Genomic DNA, 14,682 nt, shown 5'->3' with positions numbered 1-14,682 from the left:
CTTACCCACTTAGCCACGTGATCCCCGAATACAAAATGAAATGAAATGAAATGAAATAGGGTTTAACGTCCTACTGTTCGGCTCCGAACTGGGCTAATGAAGACGGGCATACGCCAAACAGTGTATTATGGGGGAAATTTTGCCCGGCCTGCTCTTATATCGAATATCAACTGTCAAGGGATCTTTTACGTCCACGTCAATGTGTCGCCCCATCCGAACTACTAGACAGCTGTCCTTGTCAGCCACCCGTCCTCCATCACTGACAATGCAGGGATCGAACACCCGACCTCCAGGCTAGCGTGCCAGCGTCTTACCCACTTAGCCACCGTGACACCGAATTAGAATACGTCGATATGGCGACCATCGGCATTACATAGGCAAAAAAACATGACCACTACATGTGTTAAGCATTACATCAATCAATGAATGTTAATGTGATATGATTTAATAATATAATGGCTGCTTAAACAGCCAATCAGACAACTAAATATAAATTCCAGGAATCTTGGGGTAGAGACCATGTGCTATTACAGTAATTTGTTATTGTAAATTTGACTGCCATTTAAGATTATAGTTCTCTATCTTATTTATTTATCTGTTTACAGTAAATTCTGAATCAACACGGTTAGTTTTATTTATCCGTAATTTGATTGTTTTCTATTTGCCTTTAAGTTAAATCTTTATAAAGCATGAATACAGATAACTAAACATCACAACTTTATAAAGCATGAATACAGCTAACTAACCCATAAATCTTTATAAAGCATGAATACAGCTAACAAACTCATAAATCTTTATAAAACATGAATACAGCTAACTAAACATCATAACTTTAAAAAGCGTGAAAACAGCGGACTAAAACACAAATCTTTATATTGACATGCCCCTAAACCTTGCCATAAATGTTAGTCATATTTGCTTTCAGATTAATGTCTCTAACTGTGACATAAAAGTGGTAATTTCTTGTTTTTCAGGCAAAATACCCCGAGCAGTATCGAACATAAGAATCCCACGTTTGAGCCAGGCCAAGACGACAGTAAGTATAGCATAATTCACATTATTTCGCTCTTTACTGATTTAATGACTGGGGACCCGCGTTGACTCTGTGAGTAAGACGTTGGCTTTCTAACCAGGAGGTCTCGGGTCCGCTCAAGGTATTTTCCGACGCGGATTCTCCTTGTCAGCGGTGGGAGCTGAACAAGGACAGTGTCTGGTCGGTCGGATGGGGCGAAAAACCCAGCTCCCGCATCAGTATACACAATAAAGAACCTTTGGCAGTTGGAATTTGAAATAAGATTAGGCCACAGCGTCGCTGTCCAGACATTATCTCCCTATTGCACACTGTATGGCGTTGACACAGCTTCCTTGATCTAGTCAGTGTAGAAATATGTAACGATTAACACCATTACATTTCATTTCTTATTTAATGAACAGTAGATTGAAAAATAGTTTTTAACCGACTGACGTAGATCACCGGAGATTGCCGGAAATCACCGAAGTACTATTTCCACTTTAAAGGTTATTATGTTCAGTGTATATTGCACACTGTATGGCGTTGACACAGCTTCCTTGATCCAGTCAGTGTAGAAATATGTAACGATTAACACCATTACATTTCATTTCTTATTTAATGAACAGTAGATTTTCTTACCAACTGACGTAGTTCACCGGAGATTGCCGGAAATCACCGAAGTGTTATTTCCACTTTAAATGTTATTATGTTCAGTGTATAATTAATGGTCATATTGTAATCAGTCAATCTATATTACATGTATTTACAGTCGACCAGTTATATGGCAATAAACAAGTTATACAAAATAAACAACAGATGAAACGACAACAGAATATGGGTAAAAAGAAATAAATATTTCATTAACTATTCATAAAACAAAATGGCTTCGTTATTTTAAGGGATAGGAATAGGTACGTTATTGTTCTATTGTTCTATTCCTATTCTTGGAGTAGGCGTGGTTCGTGGAGGAGTGCGCGGTAGACAAAATAACCAACATGGTAATCAGTTAAAATTGAAATATTCTGACACAATCTGTTTCATAGCTGTAATATAAAAGCCTCTGTACATGATGACTGACCTTTAAGGTTACACCCAACATCACACTATGTGTGACGTGTAGTAAATGGTTTGGGGATTTGTGCTAAAGAACACATATGTATAATAATATTATGGCCTTGGTTAATTATTCTCCATTCTCAAAATATTAGCTATGAAGATTTGAAAGAGAAAACACCATGTAGAAATTCATTAGGGGAGACCGTTGAGGTCCAAGTGTCAACATCTGGGTTGAGGAATAGGGAGAATGACTTTATTATAAGCTATCCTTGTATCCTATTATGTATCGGAACTTAATATAAAACTGTAATCAAGAAACATTTGTATTTGTTGCTCCTATTAATCATACTATTTAAGAGGCGATATATTCAATCACAAGTGAGGCTGTCATTAATGTGGAATGTCAGAATAACATTTAAAGATACGTCCTAACCAGTTAAAGAATTACAAATGCAACCACACCAAATAGGAAATATGACGTCACAATTCCTAGACGGCGTCGCTGACATGCTGCTCTGTTCCTGGTCCATTTCTTTATTTACCAGAAATAATGATCTATATATTGTTGTTGTTTATTTACCAGAAATAATGATCTATATATTGTTGTTGTTTATTTATCAGAAATAATGATCTATATTTTGTTGTTGTTTATTTATCAGAAATAATGGAGAATGATCTGTATATTAGTGCTGATGATGATCCTACACCAGATAAAGTTGATCACAGAGATAATAATCAAATGGGTATGTTATAATAGATTTTATACTGTAAATCGCATTCTAATTAGTTTTGAAAATATGTTCTTTGCCCTTAAGAACTGTGTCATCGTCCTAATACCCAACCGATTGGAACCTTTCACAATCATTGTATCATTTAGCAAATGTTACCCTGAACATATTGAAGTTTTGGCTAGATATAGCTTAAAGATACATTATGTAAGATTTAGATAAAGAGCTAGCCATTCTTGCTATAATAGTTCGAAAATAGATAATGTAAAATGAATAATTTGAAAATTTCATTCAAATTAGACGTCTCGCTCCTCCATTTTTAGCTGAACTATTCTAATCTATGCAATCGAGAGTTGATTATTGCCTGGATAAGTTAAAGTAGCTAAGTCTCTAACTCAATATCAGCCAAAGTCTTACACGTTGAAAGCACGAATTATTTGTTAATTCAAATCAACATTGATGTTGTAATCTTACCGGGAAAGGTAGGCTTCTGATATCCAATATTTAAGAAAAAATAAACATTTCACCATTTGTACACGAATCGTGCATCATAATGCGTTTCAACGTCATTTGTAACAAGTGACCAGAAAGAACGAGGCTAGACATATTCAACAACTATGTCAAACGGTGACGCCATATCTTATCTGGGGAGCATGCGCAATAGACTGGAATAACCAGACGCTAAAATTTGGCATTCTGTTGAGACTTATGCCGTATTTCGCTGGACATAACTGATTTGAAACAATTGAATGTATATAAGTTTATATACAATCAGATTACATTATTATATGCGTTGCGACCCATTTGGGACAATTTCTATATCCCAAATATTAGCGATTTAGCTCATTTAATTAAGGTCTAAATTAATAATTTAGAAAACATTTCAGGCCTAAAGAAAGACCTGCAATAGGCAGATTTAGCTCTTGCATAATGTATGTTTAAATAGTCAAGTATCATGGTACCTTGGAATGGTACCATTACTGTTACTATTTGTAAAATCTGATATCTCCTTTTATTCTTCCCTAGGTCTCCCTCACTTCTTCCTATTTTGCCTGTTTCTCCCTAAAAATTGATCCTAGTTTGAGCCCTGCTCCTACACGACATTCGAATTCTATGCTAGTTATAATGGTTTATAGTTGTATATGTTATATTGTCTATATACTATGCTAATACAATGGTTTATATGCTATAATAGTAATAATGGCTACTTGTCTATATACTATGCTAATACAATGGTTTATATGCTATGATAGTTATATTGACTACTTGTCTATATACTATGCTAATACAATGGTTTATATGCTATGATAGTTATAATGTTTTATATTTGTATATGTTATGATAGTTATAATGGCTTATTGTCAAATATATTATGCTAATACAATGGTTTATAATTTGTTTATGCTATTCTTGTTTGTTTTTATAGAAATAATGGAAAATGAATTATATATACCTGCTGAAATCGACACTCGTGTATTTTAAGGTAAGAATAATACTGTTGATATTACTTATTGGTTTGTCGGCGGCATCACTTCGGTGAAAGCCATTTTGCACATACTAATTGGTTGGATGATTTGAACAATAGAGTTATCTGCCCTTGAATGGTCTGTCAGAACATTATAATGAATATCATCATATTAGTATTGTTACTCGTGTTTGATTTATTTTTAGAAACTTACGTTACATATTTAAAAAAGAACACAACACGAAATGTCATGATGACAAATAAGTGTCAAATATAATAATGTCCTCACACCATACATGACCACAAGTAATGTTTTATTTTTCAGTACAGTGGATTGACAGACTGAAAGCCGGGGCCTCAACATTTAGGTGGCCTCTGACCAAGGTGTAGAATATTTTGACACTATCATAAGCCTTTGTTACACGCATTGTAGCCTTAAACCTTCGTCATAGTACTCGTCACGGCTCGACTGTGTTTAAAACACACTTTCATATTCCTCCAGCAGTGGTGGGAGTGGGATTTGGGTGTGGAGGTGGGGTTTATAAGCTAGACCATCCCTTCATCTAAATCTAAATAGATTATAATATATAGTTGTCTGTATTACATGAACTCCCATTATATATATTACAATACAAGAGAAATGGTTGATTTCGAGAATTTGCCAAATAATTAATAAATGAAATCAGATGCTGTAGAAATATAAAACTTATATAACCTTGTGTATAACATTAGTCATAAATCATTTAGTCACAGATTTTGATATATGAAGTTGCGTGTTGGCCTAGAAGATAAACTCCTGGCCTGACCACAAGCAGAATCAAGTATGTTTTATTGTCGGATTTTGCAATGATATACTCCGGTTTAAAAAAAAAGCCGGGAATTATCTGAAGTTCGTATTTTGAGTTTAAATAATCAATCTGAGTATATATTAGCTTGGATTAAGCGGGGTGTTCTCACTTTCCCAGCAGATATTGTTTTCCAGATATAATCATTGGACCAGTACTAATTAGGGTAACAATGGTGTTAATACTATAGTCTTTTTCATATCAATATTAACAACTTTACATAAAAGTTATTTTATTAACAAATTTAGCATGTACATATATATTTTTCATATCAATATTAACTACTTTACACACAAGTTATTTTATTAACAGATTTAGTATTGTACATGTATATTCAAAATCTGACTAAATGTGATATCGAATTTCCGTATTCATATGAAGTCGTCAAACCAGTTAATAATCTTTGTTTTCTTAGGACGTGAAACGCCCCCATTTACATATTGTGATTTATAGTTCATACATGTCATAGGATAGGTTAAATTGAACTGTTCATGCAATAATTAAAACAGAGTATAACTCACTAATCTATAACTAATCCGCTTAATTAGTAGGGTTAATCTGCTGGGAAAGTGAGAACAAACCGATTAAGTCGTGGGATATGTAGATATTAACGTGGATTAAGTCGTGGGATATGTAGATATTTTATAAGAAGCTTTATTTTTGTTATATTTTTATTATTGTTGTTTCTATAAATATTTTTACTACTAGATGATATTATACGCTATTTATAACAGACTGAGTTATTCGACCATTGTTTTTTTTCCAAATAACTGGGAATCAAAAGTAAAATACTAATGAGCTGCAGTCAAGAAGTTTTAATTATCACTATAATTCATTTAAAATAGTTTTCCCTCCAATATAATCATCCTTGTCTGTCATTGTTTTTCTAATATATATTTTATTAGCTTGATTTTTATATTTTTGTTGCATTATTATTATTATTATTATTTTTAAAAAAATATATGTTATTATTACATGATATTAGCTTTATTTTTATATTTTTGTTGCATTATTATTTTTAAAAAAATTATTATTTTATTATTACATTATTCAATTGTAAGCTATTTTATTTCAATTGTAAGCTATTTTATTTCAATTGTGGTATTATGAACAGCTGTGGGTGTCTAATTATCTCATTTAATTCTGTCTCAGATGTTATTTTTTATAAAACCATGCTATAGAACACTGGGCATTGCCAAATACATGTAGTAACAGCGATTTTTGATATTACCAATAATAGTATAGACATCGTTCTATTGAACATTAAGCACATCTGCTATGAAACCAACTACTAGCAAATATCAGAAATTCTGAAACAGTTCATATTTTAAACGTGAATTCGCCTGGGTTTTTAATTAATGTGTCTTTTAATTGTATTTCTTAAGATTTAATTGTTATTTATGTGTTCTGTATAGAGGAGATCTCACTCATATTTCAAGATCCCTGGGAAAGAACGATCTAAGTCACTTTTTCAATGAACCCCAGTTAATGGCGCCAGCTGGTAGCAGATTGTATAAGCTTTCTGTGGAACAATCAATTTCAGGAAAAAACGATCGGAGTCACATCGAACCAAGGCCCTTCTGAAATGGCCTCCCGGACAAATACGTCCATCGTACCCTTTATTTGACCTTAATTTGGCTGAAAAGTGGAACTAAGTTTTTGTACTGGTAATTATGATTCTTATTAAATATCATTTTGAAGTTGTAATTAAAGACACTCGTTGTTCTGTTCGCGTCCAGCATTCTCGTCCAAAACTCTGCTTTGCCTTTTATGCGAAAAGACAAAAATGTGACTTAGATCGTTCTTCCCCTGTTGTACAAGGCTTTAAAGCGCTATATGAATGTCCATATAATTTTAAAATAAAACTGTATAATGTTTGATATTTACCTAGTTTGTCATATTCTGTATTAAAAGAATATATAATATCAGGTTGGTCCATGAATATAATGATATGTATTTATATTACAAGACCATATTAGGCCAAGGACATGGGACACAAATTCGTCTTAATAGTACAAAATAATTTCTGAGCTTTTTTTGTCTTGACATTTGAGACTACATGTAGCTAAACTAAAAGGCCTGTAAAATATAATAAAAATGTTGACCAAATCGACTGAAATTTGTTGTGGGTTCATCATTAGCGAATCGTAACGGGCACATAATTTCTTACTGGGTTTTATTCGATATTGCGATATTATTCAGTAATGAATAAACGGATCTATGTCTAATTTGACATGAGAGAGAGAAGAGAGAGAGAGACAGAGAGAGAGACAGACAGACAGACGGGTTTAACGTCAACTCGACACAAACTAGGTCATTTCGGGACTACCATATGGTTTAATTTTATTTCAATAATTTGCTTGCCCGTTGGGGTCTTTAGCAATGGGAGGAAACCGGAGGACTCGGAGAAAACCGACGAGGATGGACAGGCAATCCTACTCCTTGTCACGTTCAACCAGGGAATCGAAACCACGCCAGTTCACTCAATGGCAGACTTATAATACAGCGCGCACGTGCTAAACATTCAGCTATTCTACCTCCCCAATTTGACCTGAACATATTTGGTGTTTGTTTTCAGTAATTAGTAATGAATAAAAGGATCTGTTTTAAATTTTGACATACAATTAATTATAATTTGGCATACACTCATAGATGTATGATCAAATTGTCACGTAAAAATCTGGTGACAATCTGATAGAGTGGAGTGTATCTTTAAATCCTCCATGATCAAATTATGATTGAGTTATTTCCCTTTGTCTTCGACACAACGTCAACATTGGCGTATCTTATACAGACAGAAGTCGACTTGTTTTGATAATATCTTTCCGAGCAACGATACACTGTAGATGTTTATATTGTTTATGTACTTGCATTTTATATACTCCATGTAGACGTTTTACATTGTTCATCTACCAGTATTTAGTCCCGGCAATATGAGTAAGTAAATGGCGAGGAAGCAGTAGAATTGATGTTATTTGTCTCCCTTCATGGTCTAAAACATAAACAATCTATTTCATTGTGAGTAGATCTCGTCAGTACATTCCGTTGTCATTGACATTATATTGCTCTTGTTACAGTATCAAGTCACATGATGTAATTACACCTCACAGAGATGATCCTGATATACCAACGTGAGTTGTCTGAGATTACATCTCGTCATTACATTCCGTTGTCATCATTGTTCTTATTACACTATAACGTTACATGTAAATATTATTTAAACTAATTAATATAGGATTCATATTCTGTCGGGGGGGGGGGGGGGATGGCCGAATGGTTAGCACGTGCGCGCTGTATCATAAAGCCTGCCATTGTACGTGACAAGGAGTAGGGTCGCCTGTCCAACCTCGTGGGTTTTCTCCGGGTCCTCCGGTTTCCTCCCACTGCTAAAGAATAAAGTTAACCCATATTGGAATAAAGTTAACCCATATTTTAGTCCCTAAATGACCTAGTTTGTGTCGAGTGGACGTTAAACTCCATTTCTCTCTCATATTCTGTCTTCCGCGTGGGTTTGGGTGGCCCGCTTTAGGTCATAAGGTCAATCATTAAGTTAATACAGGTCCACTCGACACAAACTAGGTCATTTCGGGACTAGCATATGGTTCAATTTTATTTCATTAGGGGTCTTTAGCAGAGAGAGGAAACCGGTGGACCCGGAGAAAACACACGAGGTGCAACAAGCGACCCTACTCCTTGTCACGTACAACTGGGGAATCAACACCACACCAGTTTGACTCAATGACAGACTTTATGATGCACCGCGCAATCGGTAACCATTCGCCCCCCCCCCCCTTCTGGAGAATATAATTCACTAACGCTATAATAAATCAAAATAGATAATGAAAACTGAATATAGTGAAAACTATATTCTGAACGATGTTATGGATTTTTAAATTTGGACAAAAATATATAGCTCTAAATTGTGTCCAACGATGGTCGATTGTTAATTCGGTCTCCGCGAAGCCGGTTATATTATCGGTAAGAGCAGATATGATGCTCATTGTTTAATTCCTTCAACATCTGATCCATCCGAAGGCCTTGAGAGTTGATTATAAGCGTGGCATGTGAATTAATGCCTCAATAATAATTTATTTAACATTTGAAGCTAGAAAAACAACCTGCGAAAGACAAGTTTAGCTCTTGCATAATGCCACTTTAATATGATCTCTCATGGCGATCTTACAGTGACGCTGTAATTACGAATTAACTACCTCGTAATTATGAGTTAAAGGACAATATTGGTGTCAGTCGTTATCACATATGGTGTTAAAGGACAATATTGGTGTCAGTCCTTATCACATAATTTTGTGATGAACTGGTTAAACAGTTCCTAATTTTAATAAAGTGATCATTGCTACGATAGATGCGTAATGAAGGGTTCAACAAACGGAAGTGACGAACGCCAGCCAAAGGTAAACACGATTTATCCTTCTATATAACTGACTGAAGTGACGAGTGACAACAGATACACGGGCGAATTTCTGCTCACTGATAATTTCTTCGAAGACCAAAAGTTGATATATGAGACTGTGGGAGGATATCTGACAATTCAAATAAAGTAACAGAATGTCAATAGGTAAGAAAACACGAGAAAAATAGAAATATTCTATTCAATAAAAACATGGTAATGCACGGACTTTTTCTATTTTTGTTCGTTTTCTCTTATCTAGTGACAATCAATTTCTTATTTGAATTGTCAGATATAATTTATATTTGGAACGGGTTTAATCAGTTCTATCACATATGTGACAATGATTGACACCAATATTGTCCTTTAAAGTTACAATTTCATTTTTTTTAAGTTATATTTTTAAAATGTATTAAAATAAAGCCCTAAAATAGATGGTATCTATAAACAGTCCTACCTTGTTAAAGAATAATCCTATAATTCACTATCGCCAGTTGTGAAATTGGCAAAAGTATCATTTTCAACTTCAAATCCCAGCGTTTGAAGATAGCTATTCCATGGTGGAGAATAGGAAAACAAGGGAGGTAATTGTGTTAACACATGCGCGCTGTCATTGAGAGTCAACTGGCGTGGTTTCGATTCCCCGGTTGTACGTGACAAGAAGTAGGGTCGCCTGTCCAATCTGAACCATGTGCTAGTCCTGAAATGACCTAGTTTGTGTCGTTTGGACGTTAAAGCCGATTTCTGTCTCTCTCTGTATAATATATTGACTTGACATGTTCTTTGTGAAACGAGAATCTGTTTCTGGTCAGGTCCGTGGCCTGGTTGTTATAAGTTAATTTGACCGTGAAAATATTTTGTTTACTAATTGCGGTATCTTTGTAATCTGTGTATTCAGCCCAACTCAGTGGTTAGAATGGAAATGTATTAGTGTTTAATGTCCTGCTGTCTTGCACAGATAGGACTTATGAAGACGAACGCCTTACATTATACCCGGACAGCGACGCCACGTCCTAATCTTATTTCAAATTTCAACGTGTACACTGTTTTTCGTCCCATCCGAACGACTAGAAGGTGTTTTAGATTGGACAGGGGCGGTTGCATTGAGTCTTGAAAAACATAATGGACGATTAATAGTCAGTCGTGTAACAACACGGAATTAGATGTCGCTGTTTTGCGAGTCCCGAAAACAGGCCCCAAGTTCACAAAGCATTCTCAAACTTAAATTAAGAATTTACTAAACCTTTAATCCCTGTTTATCTATACTAATATTTGTGACTGTCGTCTGTCTGTCTGTCTGTCTGTTCGGGGTTGGCGGCTACACTAAGTCTGCCCCGAGTCTGAAATTTGGGGTATAGGGGTAGCTCGGACCGGGGAGTAACATAGGCCAGGTGGCGTTAGTCTACCACTTCCGGTTTCGGAGTTATGACCCCCGAGCGAAGTCGGAGTTGGCGGCTACACTAGGTATGCCCCGAGTCTGAAATTTGGGGTATAGGGGTAGCTCGGACCGAGGAGTAACATAGGCCAGGTGGCGTTAGTCTACCACTTCCGGTTTCGGAGTTATGACCCGCGAGCGAAGTGTGTCTGTTCGGGGTTGGCGGAATCATCTGCCCCGAGTCTGAAATTTGGGGTATAATGGTAGCTTGGACCGGGGAGTAACATAGGCCAGGTGGCGTTAGTTTACCACTTCCGGTTTCGGAGTTATGACCCCCGAGCGAAGTCTGTCTGTTCAGGGTTGTCGGCTACACTAGGTCTACCCCGAGTCTGAAATTTGGGATATAGGGGTAACTCGGACCGGGGAGTAACATAGGCCAGGTGGCGTTAGTCTACCACTTCCGGTTTCGGAGTTATGACCCCCGAGCGAAGTCGGGGTTGGCGGCTACACTAGGTCTACCCCGAGTCTGAAATTTGGGGTATAGGGGTAGCTCGGACCGGGGAGTAACATAGGCCAGGTAGCGTTAGTCTACCATTTCCGGTTTCGGAGTTATGATCCCCGAGCGAAGCCGGGTATCCTGCTAGTAAGAAATATCTTTGATCCAAAAACACCAAAAATGCACATAGTTTCTTATTGATGTATTTTTTGATACGTTAAAACAACAAAAGTTTTATAAAGGGCTATATGTTAGTTTAAAAAAGGCAAAAAAAAATGAGTAAATTCTTAACTTAAGTTTGAGAATGCTATGTGAACTTGGGCCCAGGTGTATTATTTTCCGTTGGGGCGTGTCTTTTCCCCAAATTCTAATGTTAAATCGTACCTGACCATAATTCATATAGATGAAAAAGTGTTTATTTAGAGAATTGTTTGTTAAATCATACTTGATGTATTATTTGATATGGATGACAAAGTGTTTTATTGTTTTAAAGGTAAAGTAAGGTGGAATCTGGTGTTTCTGATAACTATGTGTGTTACGGTGATGATACTAACCCTTTGGTCCAAGATACCATCGACTAGCATAAAACATCATGATCATGATCCGCCAGACAGGTCCCCGGAACCACATCCTGATGGTATGGAAATAAAACAGTCTCGTCTCAAACATCAAACGCCACGTGTTTATGAAAATGACACCACCCAGAATGATTCGCAAAAACAAACTTCGGGTACTTTCCCGCCATCTTGGAGTATCTCTCTAACGATCCGGATGACGAGTACGCCTAAATTATTACGCTTTGTTTTCTGTGATCTGTTAAAAAGTGTAGCTTTATATTGGACAAAGCAGCTGGGTGATGTCGCCATTATTCTGGACCAGGAATCCACAAAAGATCGAATTCTTGCATCCAGTCTTTTACATCACCAAGAGCAAATGGGGATGAGATTCAAATTCTTTTACGAACCATTACCAAAAGACAAAAATATTTTAAATAAAATGAAGCGCTTGAAATACAAAACATTCGGTTATAGGCGTCAATTATATTCTAGCTTTTTAATGGACAAATTCATCAACAGTTCGATCATAGCTTGGGTCGACACAGACACCAAATTTAAATCACCTGTCACATTAGAAACGATTTTTAAAGGTGAGAAGTTAAGGGTTAAAGGTATGAATAAATTTAAATTCGGGTATGTACGTGGATTTGACCGAGCGACCAAAATGATGATCGGAAAACCAATCCCCACCAACTTTATGACCTTTTTCCCGGCCTATATATGGAGAGATACTATCACCAATTGCAATAAATATATTTTAAAGTTCATGAAGGTCCGAACTATCGAAGAAGGGTTTATAAAAAATGACGGTCTTGCGTTTGTTAGTCCCGTGAACGTGTTTCTGACCTATGCTTATTATTTCGAGAAAGATCGATATGATTGGCATATAGATATAGGACGTGGGATTAGCTTGAAGAAATATAACAAACTATATCTACTGCCGGGTCACGAGCTGACCCAATCTGACGTCACTATGGGCATACACGTGACATTTCATAATAAATATTTTACAGATTCTAAAAATGTTATAAATAGACACGGTTATTGCGCTGCCGTGGATAAAACGTCTGTTAAACTTGACACGACAACTAGAGACATGTGTAAAAAGTTTCAAGGGGAGGTAATGTGGTCCCTGTTTATTCATCAGAATGGACACAATCATTTGGATACGTGGTGTGGAGGTAAACAGAAACGTCGACAGTGTTTGACCTATATTAATGACTATTACAGACAAGTGAGAGCGGCAATTAAAGATGGTGTGTATACATTAGATATAGATACAGTCAGGGCTGTGGACAAGGCAGCGGTATCAATGAATGTTCAATGTAAGCCTTTCTTCTATGGTGGTAAATAAACATACTGGTCTTACACATATATTATAAAGCCTGGCTTGACAATGCTAGGAGCAATAACATCAACGTTGTTTCAAAGGCATGATGGAATGGGGCTTAACGTACTAATGAATATAATCCTTGAGTTGCATTTAGCGATTGAGCCTATTAAAAAATACAACACAATTTATATGGAAAACAACCACTGGTTTATACACATATAGCACAACGTTTCGGCAAGACTATCCTCTTATTGTTTTCAAGAACAAACTTGAAATGATACATTTGTACTTGAAAACGATAAGAGAAACGTTGTGCTAAATGTGTTTAAACCAGTGATTATGTTGTGTATTTTTGCGCTCTAATGAACACGGGCATACGAGGGAAATTTATCCAGCGGAAAACTTTTGTCGAATTCCAACTGCCAAAAGTACCCGGGTTTTTGTCCCCACCCGAACTTTCTAAACGCTGTAAAGACCAATCGAACAAGGGATTTCCTCCTGGTTGGTGTGGCATCGTCTTACTGGCTGAACCGCCGTGTCTTCTACAAAGAAAAGACGGAGTTTTCGTGTTCAATCTAAAGATGCATTTCGATGACCCATACTTAGTGGAATGACTACCATTGATCGGCAAGCTTCATATAGATGGTCGTCGAAATAATAAATAATTTATAGTTAGAATTGTAACTGGAGTTGTCCTCCCCTCATCAACTATGTAATGTCGAGACTAACACATGGTACAATAGATTTAAAGACACATTATGTACGATTTAGATAAAGAGCTGACTGTTCTCGCTATAATAGCTTCGATCGACTGTCCAACCTCGTAGGCTTACTTGGGGTCCTAAGTGTTCGTCCCACTGCTAAAGACTCATGGATTATTGTAGGTTTTTAAAACTAGTGTCAAGTCGCTTGACACCCCGTGGATTATTCTGGGTACAGAGTCCTTTGACATTAGGCTGTTTAGCCAGTCCGGTTCGTAACAGAGCTTATCGGCGAATTAACTGGTTATTATAGGAATAGATTCAACAAGCCCGTAGCTAGCCCAGAAGGAAGGTGGGTGGGGGGGGGGTAAGAAAGGGCTTCTGGGGGTGCCGATTTTTCTACAGAAAAATTTGGAAAATAGAGTTTGTACCAAAATGTCAGAAAATTTTTAGAGGAACTTTGAAAATGACTGAAAATTTCAATTTTGAGGCTAACTTTGCGATATTGGCGTATTATGATATTTTTTTTGACCATTATGAAAATTTGAAGAGGGAATACGATTTTTTCTAGGAGGGGGCGGGGTAGCTACCCCTCTCGCCACCACCCACCCCGCTAGCTACGGGCCTGTTCAACCTGACTGACATCGATTGGAGTAATTCCCAGGGACTAGCTAAATATTCTTATCCCTGAACATTCCGTGGAGAG

The 14,682-nt window shown here is 36.5% G+C and overlaps 1 protein-coding gene across 2 annotated transcripts in view; it reads left to right on the top strand.

Moving 5' to 3' along the window:
* LOC126829842 (uncharacterized) overlaps positions 1 to 7,209 on the top strand; it is a 32,985-nt gene extending 25,776 nt beyond the window's left edge. For both annotated transcript variants that reach the window (XM_056103047.1, XM_056103046.1), the window contains exons 11-16: positions 606 to 624; positions 975 to 1,036; positions 1,782 to 1,850; positions 2,728 to 2,811; positions 4,223 to 4,279; positions 4,587 to 7,209. In XM_056103047.1, the coding sequence (XP_055959022.1) occupies positions 606 to 624; positions 975 to 1,036; positions 1,782 to 1,850; positions 2,728 to 2,811; positions 4,223 to 4,278 (290 nt within the window). In that variant the 3' untranslated portion in view covers position 4,279; positions 4,587 to 7,209. The remainder of the gene's footprint in view (positions 1 to 605; positions 625 to 974; positions 1,037 to 1,781; positions 1,851 to 2,727; positions 2,812 to 4,222; positions 4,280 to 4,586) is intronic.
* Positions 7,210 to 14,682: the final 7,473 nt, after the last annotated feature.

Source organism: Patella vulgata, chromosome 8 (assembly GCF_932274485.2).
Source record: "Patella vulgata chromosome 8, xgPatVulg1.2, whole genome shotgun sequence".
Classification (NCBI taxonomy): domain Eukaryota; kingdom Metazoa; phylum Mollusca; class Gastropoda; family Patellidae; genus Patella; species Patella vulgata.
Note: the sequence above shows the minus strand (reverse complement) of the source record. Positions and strands in the feature narration are given on the sequence as shown.